We start from the raw sequence: 15,093 nt of genomic DNA on the forward strand, positions 1-15,093 counted from the left end.
GTTATTCACAGTATGTATGATGTATGCATAGCAAGATGTTGGTCATGTTCTGCATCTAGAGAACGCAGCAAAGGAACGATGTAACTTCCCGAGGAGCTCGTCCACTAGCATACATCAGAGACATTCCACCTCATCTGACACTCGTCCATGGAATTCTGCAAACTTTCCACACTATTCTCCCAGGCATTCTGAAGTGCCTGTCAAAAAGACTGGCATGCATAAACATCAGGCACCTGTAAACACTTAAAACAAGCAAAAGAGGCTGCACTATTGGAAAAAGTGTTCTTCACATTGAATGGTTGTTGTTTTGAATTCCGTGCTTCTGTGGTGCTTGTGATTGTCACTGTTTGTGTTAGTGTGTGTGAAAATATCTTTTTATTTGCACTTCTGATAGATGATAATTTGTCAGAGATTTGTGCAGAGTCCCTTTCTCCTTTATGCTGGTATGACCAGTGTATGCAACCTATAGTTGACACCTATGTGTCATTCTCGGAACCCACTAAATACTTCAGATGACTTGAGGGTTTACTTGGCAACCGATAGCTGTTTTAAGACCATGGATACACTTTCGACCTGGACTGAACACAAAGTTTTTAAGTATCCAAAGTACATGGATACGAATAAAAAGTCGCTGAACCACGTGTATCATGTGCTCATTGTTGTGTGGCCATATAAAGCTCAGTGACTTCATCCTAATCTATTTGCGTAACTAGATGACATTCTATTTAACCCTTTTTTTTTCTACACCAGGATTACGATGGTCTGGAGTCATAATGATTTACTGTGTGCTTACAGCTTTTCTAGAATACACTCTTGCCCACTCTTACAATTTTATATTCACAAATATTGACATAATTTACGCCTATATGTTTTAAATGAGCTTTTACATGATTACACCCATCAGACAGTTAATTTCAGTAGTGTGTCAAATTTGCTCGAAAGCAATCTGTTATAGATGTTATGCCAGTGGGAGTCTTAATGTCGGTGATGTGGGGTGTTGAGAGCTGGTAAAGGTGGGAGGGGTTGACACAAAGATGTACAGGACAGGACACCCTCATGCTTGCTCCATAAACCTCACCACATTTTGCTACCGCAGCTGTGTGGCGCACGCAAGGAAAGCGGAGAGGTGCGCTCCTCCTGGAGTGACTATGTCGAGTCTGGAACGGGCTTTTGTGCACTGATCGGCGACTAAGAAGCTCATTTCTCCCCGACATAAACGGAATGTTGACGCTCTCTCTCTCACTAAGGTCGGTTTCAACAGAGCATTGAAGACATCGCTCATTTACCATGAGCTGTTTGGATGTTATGTACCCAGCCTATGGACATTACGCACCGTACGCACCGACTGCTCCCGCTTTTATCAGTAACTTCCAGGTAAGAAATGAACACATGTGGAAACGTTCTTGTGATAACTCTCATCTCAAGTATTGGAGCCTGTTGTGCTAGTTAACAGATATGCTAATTTATGCAGCTTGTGCGTAAAAGCAAACAACCCGATTCAAAAAGTTATTTATTTGTTTAATTTTGTGATTTAAGAATTAGTTTGATTTATTGAGATTTTTTCTTTATATCTGTACATGTCACACCAAGCACAGAAGTCACTCTGCACCCACTAATTAACGCACAGCAGCTCGCACGCACACACAGATTACACATACCAGTGCTGCCTCATACAAAGAAGAGCATCATGTCAAAATGTCTCATAGTCAGCTCCAGAACTGTCTTCTGCAACACCTGTTTCAACTCTCTCTCTGTTCTTCCTCTCCCTGCCCTCTAACACCGCGCCAGGCTGCCACAGGTCTAAATAGCACTTCATCTCATTGCCGGGATTTTATGGACACTCCCAACGGCCCCGAGGGGATGTCTGGGGGCCCAGGCACTGGAGGATCAACTTCCTCCTCTGCTTCATCCAGCTCTTCTTCCTCCTATACTCCTGCGGCTTCAAGGCCAGAGGAAGGCCCCAAAGAGAAGCAGGAAGCTCCCGAGGCAGAATACCTGACTTCTCGCTGTGTCCTCTTCACCTACTACCAGGGAGACATCAGCAGCGTTGTGGATGAGCACTTCTCCAGAGCCCTCAGCTCCTATATGGATGGTGAGGGCAAACGTCGGGCACCAGAACATCAGGGAACAGGTAAATTTCATTGCGCATGCAGAAGGATTATTTGACTCAAATAAAGGTCCTTGTACCAGCAATACAAAGTCATAGTGCATGTTTGGTGTTCTTATTAAAGAAACTGAAAACAAAAAACCAAAGATTTCAAGATGTATTAATAAAAATCAAATTTGTGCAGTATATGCACAAAAATAAAGCAACACCAATCAATTTTATCAAATCTTTAATAACTAATTCCCCATTTATTCTCAGCGTGTTTACATGACGATTGTGGGTTTTCTCCTTACTAAATCCTTCTCCTCCCATGTATTTAGGGAAGCACAGGTGTCATATTTGTCACAGTTGAGATATATTGCATGAGATTTTGAGGCCACACAGGCTGAACTGACAGGGAGCGCAGCAGAGTGTCACACAGGTGATTTGGTCAGTTGAAGGGCTCATTTGTTCAAAAAGTTGTCCCTGGAAAGGTCGGGGCATCGGGTCAGGAAGGTTAGGAGCAGTTGGAAGTCAAATGGGTCTACTTTGACTCTTCCACGCTAAAAGGTTTAAAAAAGGCACGAGAGAGTCAGCGTGCATTGTTGGTTTTGTCTGTGAAAATCCCAAAATCAGAACTAGCTATAGTCAGATTTCTAATATCTGCCTCCCCGGTCTAAATATGACTCTGTGATTGCAGTAAGTTTTGGCAACTTTATCTCCACGAAACACTATGGATTTTATGAGTTTATTGTGGCTTATGTTAATACCAAGTACAGATAATCCATAACTATCATCCAGAGAATCCTATAAAAGCTCAAATTAGTGTTAAGTAAAGATGTTCCTTTCCTCTTTTTACAGTTTTAAATCTGATTGCACCAGGATGTAAAGTAAAAAAAAAAAATGTCGAAATGAATATTTTAAAGATGCCAATGTTCTTTTTTACTGCCAGCTTGACGATATCCTTTGGATATCCATGTAGGGCCTAAAGCGTCTACTCACTCTGTTGCTCTGTCGGTTTTAGTCTCTTTCCTTGTTGAGTCGGACGTCTTCATTTCAGCACCAGTGCACGCTCCCTGCCTCACAACAGATGCTATGTTTATACATGACCGTAAGCGCACAGCCTCGCTGCGGTATCCCCTTCAAACGTCTCCATGGCTGCCATTCTGTCTCTTGCTCCAGCTCTTGCCCCACAATGGTTGCTCAGTCAGTTGCCCACCTGCCAGTCAGATTTATATAAGTTGCGGTCATTGTGATATGGGCAGTGGGAAACGCTGCCTCTTGGGGGGATGCATAGGGCATTTTTTTTCATATAACTATCCCAAGGGAAAATTATACTGCTAAAAACATATAATGGCTTGCTGACATTCTGTCAAGGGCGAGGAGGGTGGGGGAGCAGAGAAAACAACAGGTGGGGGTGCAGGAGACAGAAGAGAGGGTTGGCGGGTGATAGCACGGGGCTAGAATTGCTTTTTGAGTGTGTGTGTGTGTCTGTGTCGGCTTGAGTGTGTTGTGAGACTTTCAAAAGTAGTGAGCTGACAGGAGAGTGAGAGATGTCACCACAGCAAGTGATTTAAGACCCTGTGAGTCTTGGGCTCGTTCCAGGTCAGAGCGCCTGCCTTATATAGAATTCCAGGGTATAGGGACATCGCGCTTTCTACCTTTCTCTTTAGCGCTCACTCCCCTCTGTCTGCTCGAACGTGGTTGTGTTTATTTCTGTGTCTTGTTGGGGTTAGGACGGTGTGACAGTATGATCCAATGGGGAAGATATCTGGGCCAGAGGGTGTAGCAGTCATGTGAGTGACATCTATGTTTTAGTATGTGTTGCTCCTCCTGCACAGCTCCAGCCTTTCCATTTGCTTCTATAAATCAATTCAATTCACTACGCAGTTGTGCAACAGTTCATGACTTGGCCTAAGTTTGACTGTTGTGCCTCCTCCTACCTCTTCTCTCCCACCTCTTCCCTTATTAGATACCCCATCGCCTAGCAGTAGACGAAGCTTCCCCCCATCCTTCTGGGACAGTAACTACTCCTCGCCTCAGAGTCGCTCCCACTGTGAGACCGGTGCACCTTCTTATTCCATGGACCCGTACGCATCAGGGCTACACCCCAGCCTGCAGCACCCGCACGCTCATCCTCATCCACACGCTCATCCACACTCCCACCCTCACCCACCAGAAAGCTGGGGATATCCTCAGGCCCAAGCCTACGGCCCCCCACGGTCTCTCCATGAACTTTATTCACCTTCGGCTTTGGAGCCCCACTATGGGCCCCTACTCATGCCTACCGTGAGGCCACCTCATCTCCCCACCTTGCCAAGCCACTATGAAGTGAGCAAGCTGGAGCCCACTACCTCATGGCCCAGTTTGCTCCCCCCAGGAGATGTCAGCCAGACTCTGGCACTCAACATGGATGCAGGTAACCACTCAACCATGTGAGGCTTTTGGATGGTACAGTGCAGTTTTAGTGCAAGATTGAACTTTCATCCCTTTAAATTTAGCAACACAACACACCAAGCAATCCTGACTTTAAAATATCAAAGATTCATGAATAATATGCAGTCAAATAACCATTTACACAAACACCCACACTCTGTTGCACACTGCTATACCAACTTTCAGCCCCTGTAATGTTCTGTATAGGAAACAAATGCTCAGATGCAAACATATATACGCTCAGGTAGTTAAATAACTCAGTCACCATTATAGACACTCCCACGCATGGAGACACACACTCACAAATGCACACGACACATCATAATCATCACAGGAGCCCCGCCACCCCACAAAAACAGGATGTTTGGCACAAGTAGACTCCATGACAACCTGTGTTCTGTGTTCGCCATTGTCCTCCTCATTGTATCCTTTTCTTTTTTTCCCCCTCAGGTCTCCAGCAGCACAAGAAAGGCAAGGAGCTCTACTGGTTCTAACGAGCCCTTCAGTCACAGTGACCAGCCATTACCAGATCCAATTAGTCCCTGGACCTACTTTGCTATTGTCGCAGCGGGTCCCTTTATCCCCCGCCCCCCTCCTCCATACACACTTTGCATCCCCATCTACCCACCCCCTTCACTCTGTTTCTAGCCTCCCCTGCCAGTATACAGCCTTGCTCCAGGTCGACGTGTGTGCACCATGGAGATAAAGCAAAGCGAAAGAGGGAGCGAGAGAGGGAGAGTGTCCGAACTGTCTGTAATCTGTGCTGTTGCTCTCTTTTTCTCAGCTCTTTTGGTCTCCCTCTCCTGTCACCGCACAGACCTTGGCAAGGTGTGAGCCACAGTGACCTGTTTGGACTGAGAAAGACAGGATCACAACAGACTTTTTTTTGGTTTTTTTTGCAGAGGACAGAGAGATGGAAGGATGAATGGAGGGACAGAGGGATGAATAGCAGAGAGTAGGGATTTCCTCCAATGTCCCTGGTTATCTCTGTCTCATGCTCTGTGTTGGTACAGTGGTTTTCATTATCCACTTATCTGCATTTCACAAATGCAACATTCAGTGATAAACAAGAGCAGCAATTATGGCAGTTTAAGCTCTGTGACTGTTATCATGAGGCCTTTTGTGTTTGTTATTATATAATACTGCTCTCTGAAATAAAGTGTTTATATTTATTGGTGTTTATGTGCATTTCTAAAATATTAGGTTGGCCAGTGTTCTGAAATTTTTGTGTCAAGCTGATTGTGCTTTATATATATATTTTTAAAAGAGGTGATAAAGCTGACCATACCAGATCTATCATCTATCTTATGAGGATATCATCAACATAGTTTCTCTCGCATCTACCATGATTTGTTTGCTCAGAACTATCAGATAAAACTGAACTTTCAATTTGATGCTGTTCCATTTTAGTCCTTTTGTTCTCTGTCATTCGTAGACATTTTGAATTTTGGCTTTCTTAATATTTGTGGGATTATTTTTTCCTTTTTTTCGGTGTGCTCATTTTTTTGTGTCCAAGAATGTGATGTCAATAAATATTTTTATGGTTCATTGTCACATCTCATAAATGTTTACCTTGAACGATATTAGCAACATGAATATAAGAGAGTAATATTTCCAGATAATAAATACTAATATTAGCCTGAAGAAATTTGGCTCCATGGGAAGACTCCAGGTGTCAGGTAACATATCTGTGATGAAGGCTTTTCGGTCTGTTTCTAATTTTGCACACTTGTTGGGTGCCCTGACATTTTAATAGCTGTCTGATTCCCAGATACAGTAGCAGAGCCAGATGTGATCAAGGTTACGCTGTGCACCTCGTCTTATTTAAAAGGCCTTCCATTTGAATTCCTGCTTGCATTCACACTTTGTCACCTATAAAGTGGGAATGAGTGGCAAATGCCAGCCATGTGTAACCAGAGAAGAAGCCAGCCATCCCAGCTATGCACCAAATGTTGCTGTGTTATTGATCTGATAATCAGATTATGCCCTAAGGTATGCCAGTCTTGGCCACCGTCACAATTTAGTGGCTGTTATGTGTGACCCCTCGCCCCCCTAAGAGAGCAGCCAACTATGTGATTGGCTTTAATCTGAGGAAACATGTAGAGCAATGAAATTAAAAGAGTTTACCAGGGATAGCTTTCCTCTCAGCTTCCCATTCCAACCACCTTACAGCCTTTTCATGCTAGTATTGTTGCTGGCACTAGCGTCTTTTTTTTTTTTTACCCTCCAGGATCTAATCCATAGTAAGTATGCAGCCACAGATATTGTCACATTACAGTACATGGCTGTCAATAAATCCTACATAATGTGAAGCAGCACATTCCATTGTAGTTTGTATGAGGAAGGCATTGCACAAATTGACTCATTATGGATAACGCTAAGATTAAAATTAAAATTGATTTAACCTAAAGTTGTAGCTTAATTTGATTCATTACTGATTCGTTAGTTTTATTACTAACAGAAAGTGGATGTGGTTTGGTGGTTTCCAGTGTTAGTAAACTGAAATATTATACAACAAAATGAAATAGTGACATCTCCTGGTGTGTTTTTAGCACTGCAAAGCCAACAACAAATAAAGGTTTTACAGGGCACACTTACAACAGGTTGAGCTGCTGTAATGCAGCCAAGATACAGTTTATGGTGCTTTTACAGCAACACTAACTAAAACTAGCTATGAAAACACAAAATTAAGAATTAAAAAATAGTATGAGCTTCTTCTTTGAGCGAATAAATTGCTTTGCATATTTATCCATGACTACAGGAGAGCACCTGTCAGATCAACTGTCAAAACCATGAACTACTTTAGCTCATTTTTTATAACTATTTGACCAGTATTATCTCTTAGTACAGAGGTCACTGTTGATTACTTAGTTGATTATATATAGCTTTATCAATAGCTACTAACGAGCCCAATGCAAAAAAAAACCCCTTGCATTTGCTCCAGCTATATAATCAATAAACTGAAAAGATATTTTCATAAATGTGCACAGACTGTCTGTTAATAAAAATAATACATAATCATGTGTAAAAAACATGGTACAGAAATTTGAGAACAACATGTTCAGGACAACATCTCAACATATGGGAGCAAAGGTTAGTGGCCGACATTACTGAGCACTTTCTGAGAACCACTGATTGCCTCACTTGCACTATGCATTGGTTTCAGTAAGAGTTTATAATAAGACAAGCCCTATGCTGACCCAGATTCAAAGCAATAGTCATATGATGGCTCATTGGTGGTAGTCACATGATACAGGTTCCAGAGTCAAATAGCACATTATATACAAATACAGATTTACTACATGTTTGTGATCCAAATCTTCAACATTTTTTTTGATAATCATATGATTCACTCAGTGATGAACTGTCACCCTCCCTGCTTTAAATAAACTGGAATCTTATAACCTGATTACTGAGTATAAAACACAGTAAACTTGAGTTTTGTGCTTTACTCATCTGAATTTCTTAAACATGTGACTTTCCTGCTGTTTTAACTTTTAATATCTAACTGATACAATCATCATGTGCAAGCTAAAGGAGACAAATAAAAATGAAGCAAGAAAAGCATGTGATGTAGTATAAACAAGTGGTAGCGGAAATCACAAAACACACACAAAACCTTTTTTCTTCACTTTTAATTTTTCCAAATAAGTCCCTAGACCCATTTACCATAACATGTTCACATGCTTTACTTCCACATTTTTCCCCAAAACAAACAGACAAACAAGCAGACAAAAATGTGCAAACTTTGATTTGTGAACTTCCATCCTCGTATTTGCTGTTGTGCTGACTCACGGTGAACCTGTCACTTGTTATGCATCCACGCTATGCTGCACCTGACCACTTCTGCTGGACTTCACAATAAAAACAAATCCTTTTAAAACTATGTGAGATTAATTTATCTAGCTGGGAGACATGCCACCCCCCAGGAAAAAAATAATGACATTTATTTATTAAAATAAAATAAACGCATAAAAATCAATAAAATCAACCTTCCTAATAATAAAAATAATAATAAAAAGATAACTTTATTATCTAAGAGATGCAGATGTTTATCTGTTCTGTATTACAATCTTCATGTTTGTCTACGATCGTCTATTGTGAATAGTTTTTATGACTCTACACATTTGTCTGGTTCCCATACTAACAGCTGTAGTTGTTTTTTTCCACACATTATAGGTTTTTTCACTTTAGAGGATTTTGACTTTCAGGCTTTAATTTTAAATATATTTTACAGAGTAGTATTACTTTCACTTAAGTGAAAAAACAAACAAAAACGAAACAAAAACTGTTCTTCTACCACTAATGAACTGTCCTCTTGTGTCATGCCTTACATTAGCCACTGCTGAAAATATACAAAGCATTATAATACTGCTGCAAAGCTGCACTGTAGCAATAGTTATACATTTCTATCATAGAAAGAAAACAGCATATTGTTTTTTTTATTGATCCAGAGGTATTAGAATTCAAACTATTTGCACTTTTCTGACAGAAATAACCCCAATCTTGTGTACAAAATACTGATATCTGTGCTTTCAGTTGGGATGTCAGATGCATGACATAAACTAAAATAAGAGTTCCTTGAAATCTGTAAACTTTTTGCTTAGTTCTTAGTTTCCCACACACGCCACATCTTCTTTATGGCTATCATAACACTGAAAGCCTTGTGACCACTAGTCAGTCAGACAGACAGACGTCAGTTACAGAAGATAAATTGCCAGTAAAAAAAAAAGAGTGATATCTTACTTAGAGGGAAGAATTTAAAGACAAAATCCACATTTTTGTATTTGCACTGATAAAGATGGGTGGGATTTGCCCAGAAAATCAGGCCTTACAGTCAAGCTTAAAAACAGGATGTGTTTGTGGAAACAGAAAGGAAGTGCAGAATAACTGTCAGTGGAAACCCGCATGAATCATAAATCAAACAATATCAAACTCAGAATAGAGTTTATCGGAAGTTGTGTGTGGCTGCGTGCTTGTTTTCACAGTAGCTCAAAACCTTAAGAAATCTAAGAAAACTTACAGACAAAAGAGGACCGAAATGCCATATTTGTGGGAAAATTTAGAGATTTTAACCAGTCTGCGAGAGGTTATATGCGTACATATGAAGACAATAAATCATTTCAGTTTCTTAAAGAAGAAAAAAGATGGGTAACACTTCAAATAAATCCTGATCATTCATGTAACTCATTAAAACAATGTTCACTGAGTGGGTGTTAGTTGAGGTGCCACCTACAATTTCAAGAAATAAAAGCACCTCTATGAGGACTTCACATATTTTCCAGAATGATGTAATCTGTTTCTTCTTAAGGTTTCAGCTCGCAGGTGGATGACGCATTAGCACACACGCTGTGTTGTTTCTGTACATCTGCTTTGTTTTTCTTTGTTTGTTTTTTCTGCTGTTGTTCATTTTGGAGACTTCCCATCTCTTTGTGGTGGGAAACAGATTACAGGGGAAAACACATAACAATAACACATACAGGCATATGGTGTTTGTTGAACGTGAATCCATATGACTAAACCAAAACTAATCATGCCCTCAAAAAAACCAAAAAAACCAAACAAAAAAGCAGTAAACAGGATTCATGACAGTAACGTTCAGTGTTTTTGCTGAGGTTGCCTAAATTATTTCCTCAAAACAGTGTCATCGTGCGATCCTCCTCTTACTCCACCTTTGTCTGTTTCAATGATTGACTTTATGTGTCATTTTTTGTGACCTGCTGACAGCCACCTGACTGGAATACTATAGCCATAACTGTAGCTGGCTATATAAGAACTCCTCAGACAGCTCTACCTCAGTCTTCAGCACATACACCGACATCGAGCCAGGTGAGCAGCTACAGCGCAGACAACTGCACACATAGACTACACTTTTTAGTGACAGAATGATGAAAGATTCATTCATTTGAGAAAGAATAGAAAGGAGAGATGAAACAGAAAGTTAAAGAAACCAGGACATAGAGCGGATACTGTGGTAGTGTGGAAGTGACATCCAACATCACGATAGAGAGTATTTTAAAGCTGATGTGACAGGCATCAGAAACAAGCTGTCTGGTTTTCTGCACACCACAAAGGATCTGTGTCTTTTTCTGCTTGTGTTCAGTCAAGATGAAGTTGCTGCTTGTTGTTGCTGCTGTTTTGGCTGTGGCCAGCTGTGCCAGCATCTCTCTGGAAGATCTGGAGTTTCATGCCTGGAAACTCAAGTTTGGTGAGATAGCAGACTTTTCCTCTTCTCTTTGTTTTACCATTTTGTCACATGATATTAATCATATTTTGTGGTCTTAAAGGAAGCCTTAAATTTGGCCTTGCTCATGCTCACATTCTTGTAAAACATTATAAGACTAGAATAAAGGAAAATCTTTTACTGGAAATTAGATCGTTAATGTTCATCACTTGTTCCTTCACTCTTTTTTTGAAAATTCTTTTTCACAGAAAGATCCTACCACTCTCCATCAGAGGAGGCTCACAGGAGGCAGATCTGGCTCAACAACCGCAAATTTGTGCTTGTACACAACATCTTGTCAGACCAGGGTTTGAAGTCCTACCGCCTCGGCATGACCTACTTTGCTGACATGGTATGTTTGTATGTCTGTTTAGGTTTTTGTGTGTAGGTAGCATTTTTCACTGGAATTACCGTAGAAGGAAACAGAGAGTAGCATTTTGGATAAAAACCCAATAAGCCCAGAATTTTGTTCTTCTTCATCAGGAAAATGAAGAGTACAAACGAGTGATTTCCCAGGGTTGCCTTCACTCCTTCAATGCTTCTCTGCCTCGCCGTGGCTCTACCTTCTTCACACTACCTGAAGGTACTGATCTGCCCGACACTGTTGACTGGAGAGATAAGGGATACGTCACTGATGTCAAGGATCAGAAGCAGTGTGGCTCCTGCTGGGCCTTCAGTGCAGTGAGTACATATAACATAGTCTTCTCTATTATTGTAAAGCAGGAAACTTTGCTCAACTGTTGGCTTCAAACTAACTCATCCTTCTTGCAGACTGGCTCACTGGAGGGTCAGCACTTCAGGAAAACAGGAAACCTGGTGTCTCTGAGCGAGCAGCAGCTGGTCGACTGCTCGGGAGACTATGGCAATGAGGGCTGCGGTGGAGGCTGGATGGACTACGCCTTCCAGTACATCCAAGCAAATGGAGGGATTGACACTGAGGAGTCCTACCCTTATGAGGCCGAGGTAATAAAAGAGTGGAGAATAATGTGCTTATTATAATGTTATAATGTTTTGATTATAAATAATAATCATAGAAAGTACACTTGAAAGTGTTCATATTTTGACTGTCATTATCTTGACAAATGACAGAGTTGGAGATGAAAAGACAATTATTCATGATAGACTTGCAAGCAACTGGTGTACTTTACTGCCACCTTGTGGAAAAAATATATCTAGTGAAGCAAATCTGATCAAGGTCAATTTATTGACTACTTTTATATTCATCTTTAAAGCTATAGCACTTGGTAAATGCTCTCATCTCTTATATTTTTGCAATAGCGACTTGCAAAATGTGTCAGTAGATAATTTTCTCTTGATTAGGATGGAAAATGCCGTTATAATCCTGATAATATTGGAGCCACATCCACTGGCTATACTGATGTGAGTCAAGGCGATGAAGATGCCCTAAAGGAGGCTGTGGCCACCATCGGACCAGTTTCTGTAGCCATTGATGCTTCTGCAATGTCATTCCAATTCTACGAATCAGGTAAAACACTGTGTTGAAAGGGCCAAATAAAAATCTTATATAGAGAAAGAAATGTGAAGATTTATTTATTGATTTTTAAACCTCTCAGTCTAAATGATATGTATTTCTAGGAGTGTATAATGAGCCCCAGTGCAGCAGCTTACAGTTGGACCATGGTGTGCTGGCTGTGGGTTATGGTACTGAGGACGGAAATGACTACTGGCTGGTCAAGAACAGGTAAATAACTTGATTGATGCTCCTTCTAATAGTTACTGAGAAGTAATACATGTAGATTATTACGCCGCTACATTCAGTTACATGTTTATCTGCAAAATGCTTATTAATTTGTTTCTTTCTGTAGCTGGGGTCTTGGATGGGGAGACAAGGGATACATAAAGATGAGCAGGAACAAATCCAACCAGTGTGGGATTGCTACTGCAGCAAGCTACCCTCTGGTCTGAAGAGGTCTGAAGAAAATTAAATTACTTTTCCTTTCTAGCTCTACTAAGATTTTTTTTTTTAACAATTTCATTAACAATTCCTTTTAAACACATCAAACCTATGATCATATGCACAGATTAATATAGAAATATTTGTGCATCCCACAGTTTATTGACTGATTTATTACATTTGCAGGTTTCCTCAGTGAGGCGGAGATCAGTGGCATGTAATCAACATTAATTTTATTTTTATTATTTCATTTTTTTTTCAGGCTAAAGAGTCACCCTTTGCCCTGGTTTATGTTTAATAGAAACTTATATAAAAATTGTAAATAAATATAAAGAAATAAAATATTTCACAGTGATTTAAACATTTGTTTGTGCGTTTCTCTATGTTGGGGGTGTTTGGCTTTGTAACCATTCAGTGTTTTATCCAGACAGAGATATTCAACATCAGTGGGATTTTTTGTCCCGCCAGACAATTTTAAATCAAACAATTAACATGTGACTGAAGTGCAGACTTTCAACTTTAGTTCAGCAGGTTTAACAAACATTTTACTTTAATTATAGTCATTTTATACATAGTTCTTCATTAGAGCCTCAAAAGTAATTGGACAAGTCACTGACAAACAGTTTTGTTTTGTGGCAAGTGAGGCCTTTTTTTTTAAACCTTTCATTGTAATGTCAAGATGGGACCTAAAGAGATGTTGGTGCAAATGATGGAACAAACAAAGTCAGACAGATCGTCTGATCTTTAGGCTGCATTTATGACTCAGCTTATTCCTAAACAGAATGAATGCTGTAAATAAGGTCTATGTATAAATATAGCTAATACTCTCAGCCAGTTTGATGCAGCTAATTCCTAAACTACCTAAACAGGTGCTTAAGTTAATTAAAATCTTTGCCAAACCACCGAATTAAAGCTGAAATATGGCTGATTTAAATGTTATTGCGGTGGTGTACAGCAGCAAAACTATAGAAATTGTGTCTTTGTCCAACAGTTTATTGAGTGAAGTGTAGTTTGGTAGACTTTATGAATTTCTATTAAAAAAACAAATAAGCATGTAGTATACCAGTTAAAAACAAAGAAACAAACAAAGAAACAAACAAAGAAACAAAGAAACAAAGAAACAAAGAAACAAACAAACAAACAAACAAACAAACAAACAAACAAACAACCAACCAACCAACAACTTATCTGGATGAAGTTATGTACCTGACAGAAAGAATACTTGATCATCATCCCAAATTATGTATTTGTATTTTTTCTAAAGATTACAGAAAAGTAGCGTCTGTTTGCTTCACTTCATTCAGAACTTATGTGTTTTACAATCAATTATGATCTTCTCAAAATATGTGAAAGGGGCTTTTAATGTTATACTGATTCTTGCTTAATTTTATTCATGGTTCTTTGGACACATCTGAGAATATTAGCTGAGCTTCAGCTGACATAAATTACTTTAAGCTGGACTAAATAATTCAAAACGAACTAGAAAAGTCTGAAATGTGGAATGAGATGCACCCTCACATACTGACTGCTTCTTTGACATTTGGCTCGCAAACCTAAGGTGAAAAATAACAGCTGTGGGCAAGAAGTTTCAGAAGTGGAAACTTCATTTTGTAGAGAAATGTCTCCTTTCTGGTTTCCTCTTTGTTTGAACTTATTTTTTTAAAGTAACATTCCTTGCTTAATGTTTCCATTTACAGTTTTACTGTTTATATTTTTAGTATTTTGTGTCTTTTGAAAGGTTGTGAGTCTGAATCATTCATCAAAAGCACTAAAAAATAAAGATGTAAAAGTGAAAGATGATTTGACTGGCAAATGTAAACATATAGGAACAGAGTAATGAAGTGTAAGCAAGCAAGAAAGAATTTTTAGGTAGTGTGTGAAGTCTGGTAGCCTTAATCTAGCATACAGCTCAGCGAACCAACTGATCACATGCCATCCAACATCAGCTCATGGACACCACAGCACCAGCTCCTCCTCAGAAACAGTGTGGCTCCTGGTGGGCCTTCAGTGCACTCACACTGTTCTGTAACATACTGTTCAAGTTAATTATATATAGGAAAGAGTTCCAAATAACCAAATCAGTAAACATCCTGTGGACTTAGAGAGAAAACCATAACAATCAGATCATCCCCTTTATACGGGCAGCATCCATAGTGTTTAGAAGCAAAAAATGACATTCTCCTCTCTGGTTTCTCCTGTCTTTGATGTTGTTTTGAGCTTTTTTTCTTTAAATAACATTTCTTGCTTTATCTTTTCAGAAACAGCTTTACTTTCTTGGGCATTCTGTAGTTGGTGAAAATTTATCTCCATCCATCCAGCCATCTTCTTCCACTTATCCGGGGCCGGGTCACAGGGGCAGCAGCCTAAGTAGAGAAGCCCAGACCTCCCTTTCCCCAGCCACCTCCTCCAGCTTGTCCGGGGGAACACCAAGGT

At 39.9% G+C, this 15,093-nt stretch overlaps 2 protein-coding genes across 2 annotated transcripts; both read left to right on the forward strand.

Moving 5' to 3' along the window:
* The first annotated feature begins 1,115 nt into the window (after nt 1-1,115).
* On the forward strand, nt 1,116-5,576 carry vgll2b (vestigial-like family member 2b). The gene is made up of 4 exons (XM_063499715.1): nt 1,116-1,374; nt 1,789-2,131; nt 4,059-4,505; nt 4,973-5,576. The coding sequence occupies exons 1-4, from the start codon at nt 1,288-1,290 to the stop codon at nt 5,014-5,016; spliced, it is 921 nt and encodes a 306-aa protein (XP_063355785.1). The 5' UTR covers nt 1,116-1,287; the 3' UTR covers nt 5,017-5,576.
* A 4,761-nt stretch (nt 5,577-10,337) lies between these two features.
* On the forward strand, nt 10,338-12,932 carry LOC134646356 (procathepsin L-like). The gene is made up of 9 exons (XM_063500227.1): nt 10,338-10,351; nt 10,626-10,730; nt 10,955-11,097; nt 11,229-11,426; nt 11,517-11,708; nt 12,066-12,231; nt 12,342-12,447; nt 12,572-12,675; nt 12,847-12,932. The coding sequence occupies exons 2-8, from the start codon at nt 10,631-10,633 to the stop codon at nt 12,669-12,671; spliced, it is 1,005 nt and encodes a 334-aa protein (XP_063356297.1). The 5' UTR covers nt 10,338-10,351; nt 10,626-10,630; the 3' UTR covers nt 12,672-12,675; nt 12,847-12,932.
* Nucleotides 12,933-15,093: the final 2,161 nt, after the last annotated feature.

Source organism: Pelmatolapia mariae, linkage group LG16_19 (assembly GCF_036321145.2).
Source record: "Pelmatolapia mariae isolate MD_Pm_ZW linkage group LG16_19, Pm_UMD_F_2, whole genome shotgun sequence".
Lineage (NCBI taxonomy): Eukaryota > Metazoa > Chordata > Actinopteri > Cichliformes > Cichlidae > Pelmatolapia > Pelmatolapia mariae.

Bases quoted from the DNA above. Each gene is read 5' to 3' on its own strand.
- LOC134646356 (XM_063500227.1), top strand. From the start codon at position 10,631: ATGAAGTTGCTGCTTGTTGTTGCTGCTGTTTTGGCTGTGGCCAGCTGT. The intron at 11,098-11,228 runs GTATGTTTGTAT...CTTCTTCATCAG, and splicing joins TGACCTACTTTGCTGACATG to GAAAATGAAGAGTACAAACG. The intron at 11,427-11,516 runs GTGAGTACATAT...TCCTTCTTGCAG, and splicing joins CCTGCTGGGCCTTCAGTGCA to ACTGGCTCACTGGAGGGTCA.
- vgll2b (XM_063499715.1), top strand. From the start codon at position 1,288: ATGAGCTGTTTGGATGTTATGTACCCAGCCTATGGACATTACGCACCG. The intron at 2,132-4,058 runs GTAAATTTCATT...TTCCCTTATTAG, and splicing joins ACCAGAACATCAGGGAACAG to ATACCCCATCGCCTAGCAGT. The intron at 4,506-4,972 runs GTAACCACTCAA...TTTCCCCCTCAG, and splicing joins GGCACTCAACATGGATGCAG to GTCTCCAGCAGCACAAGAAA.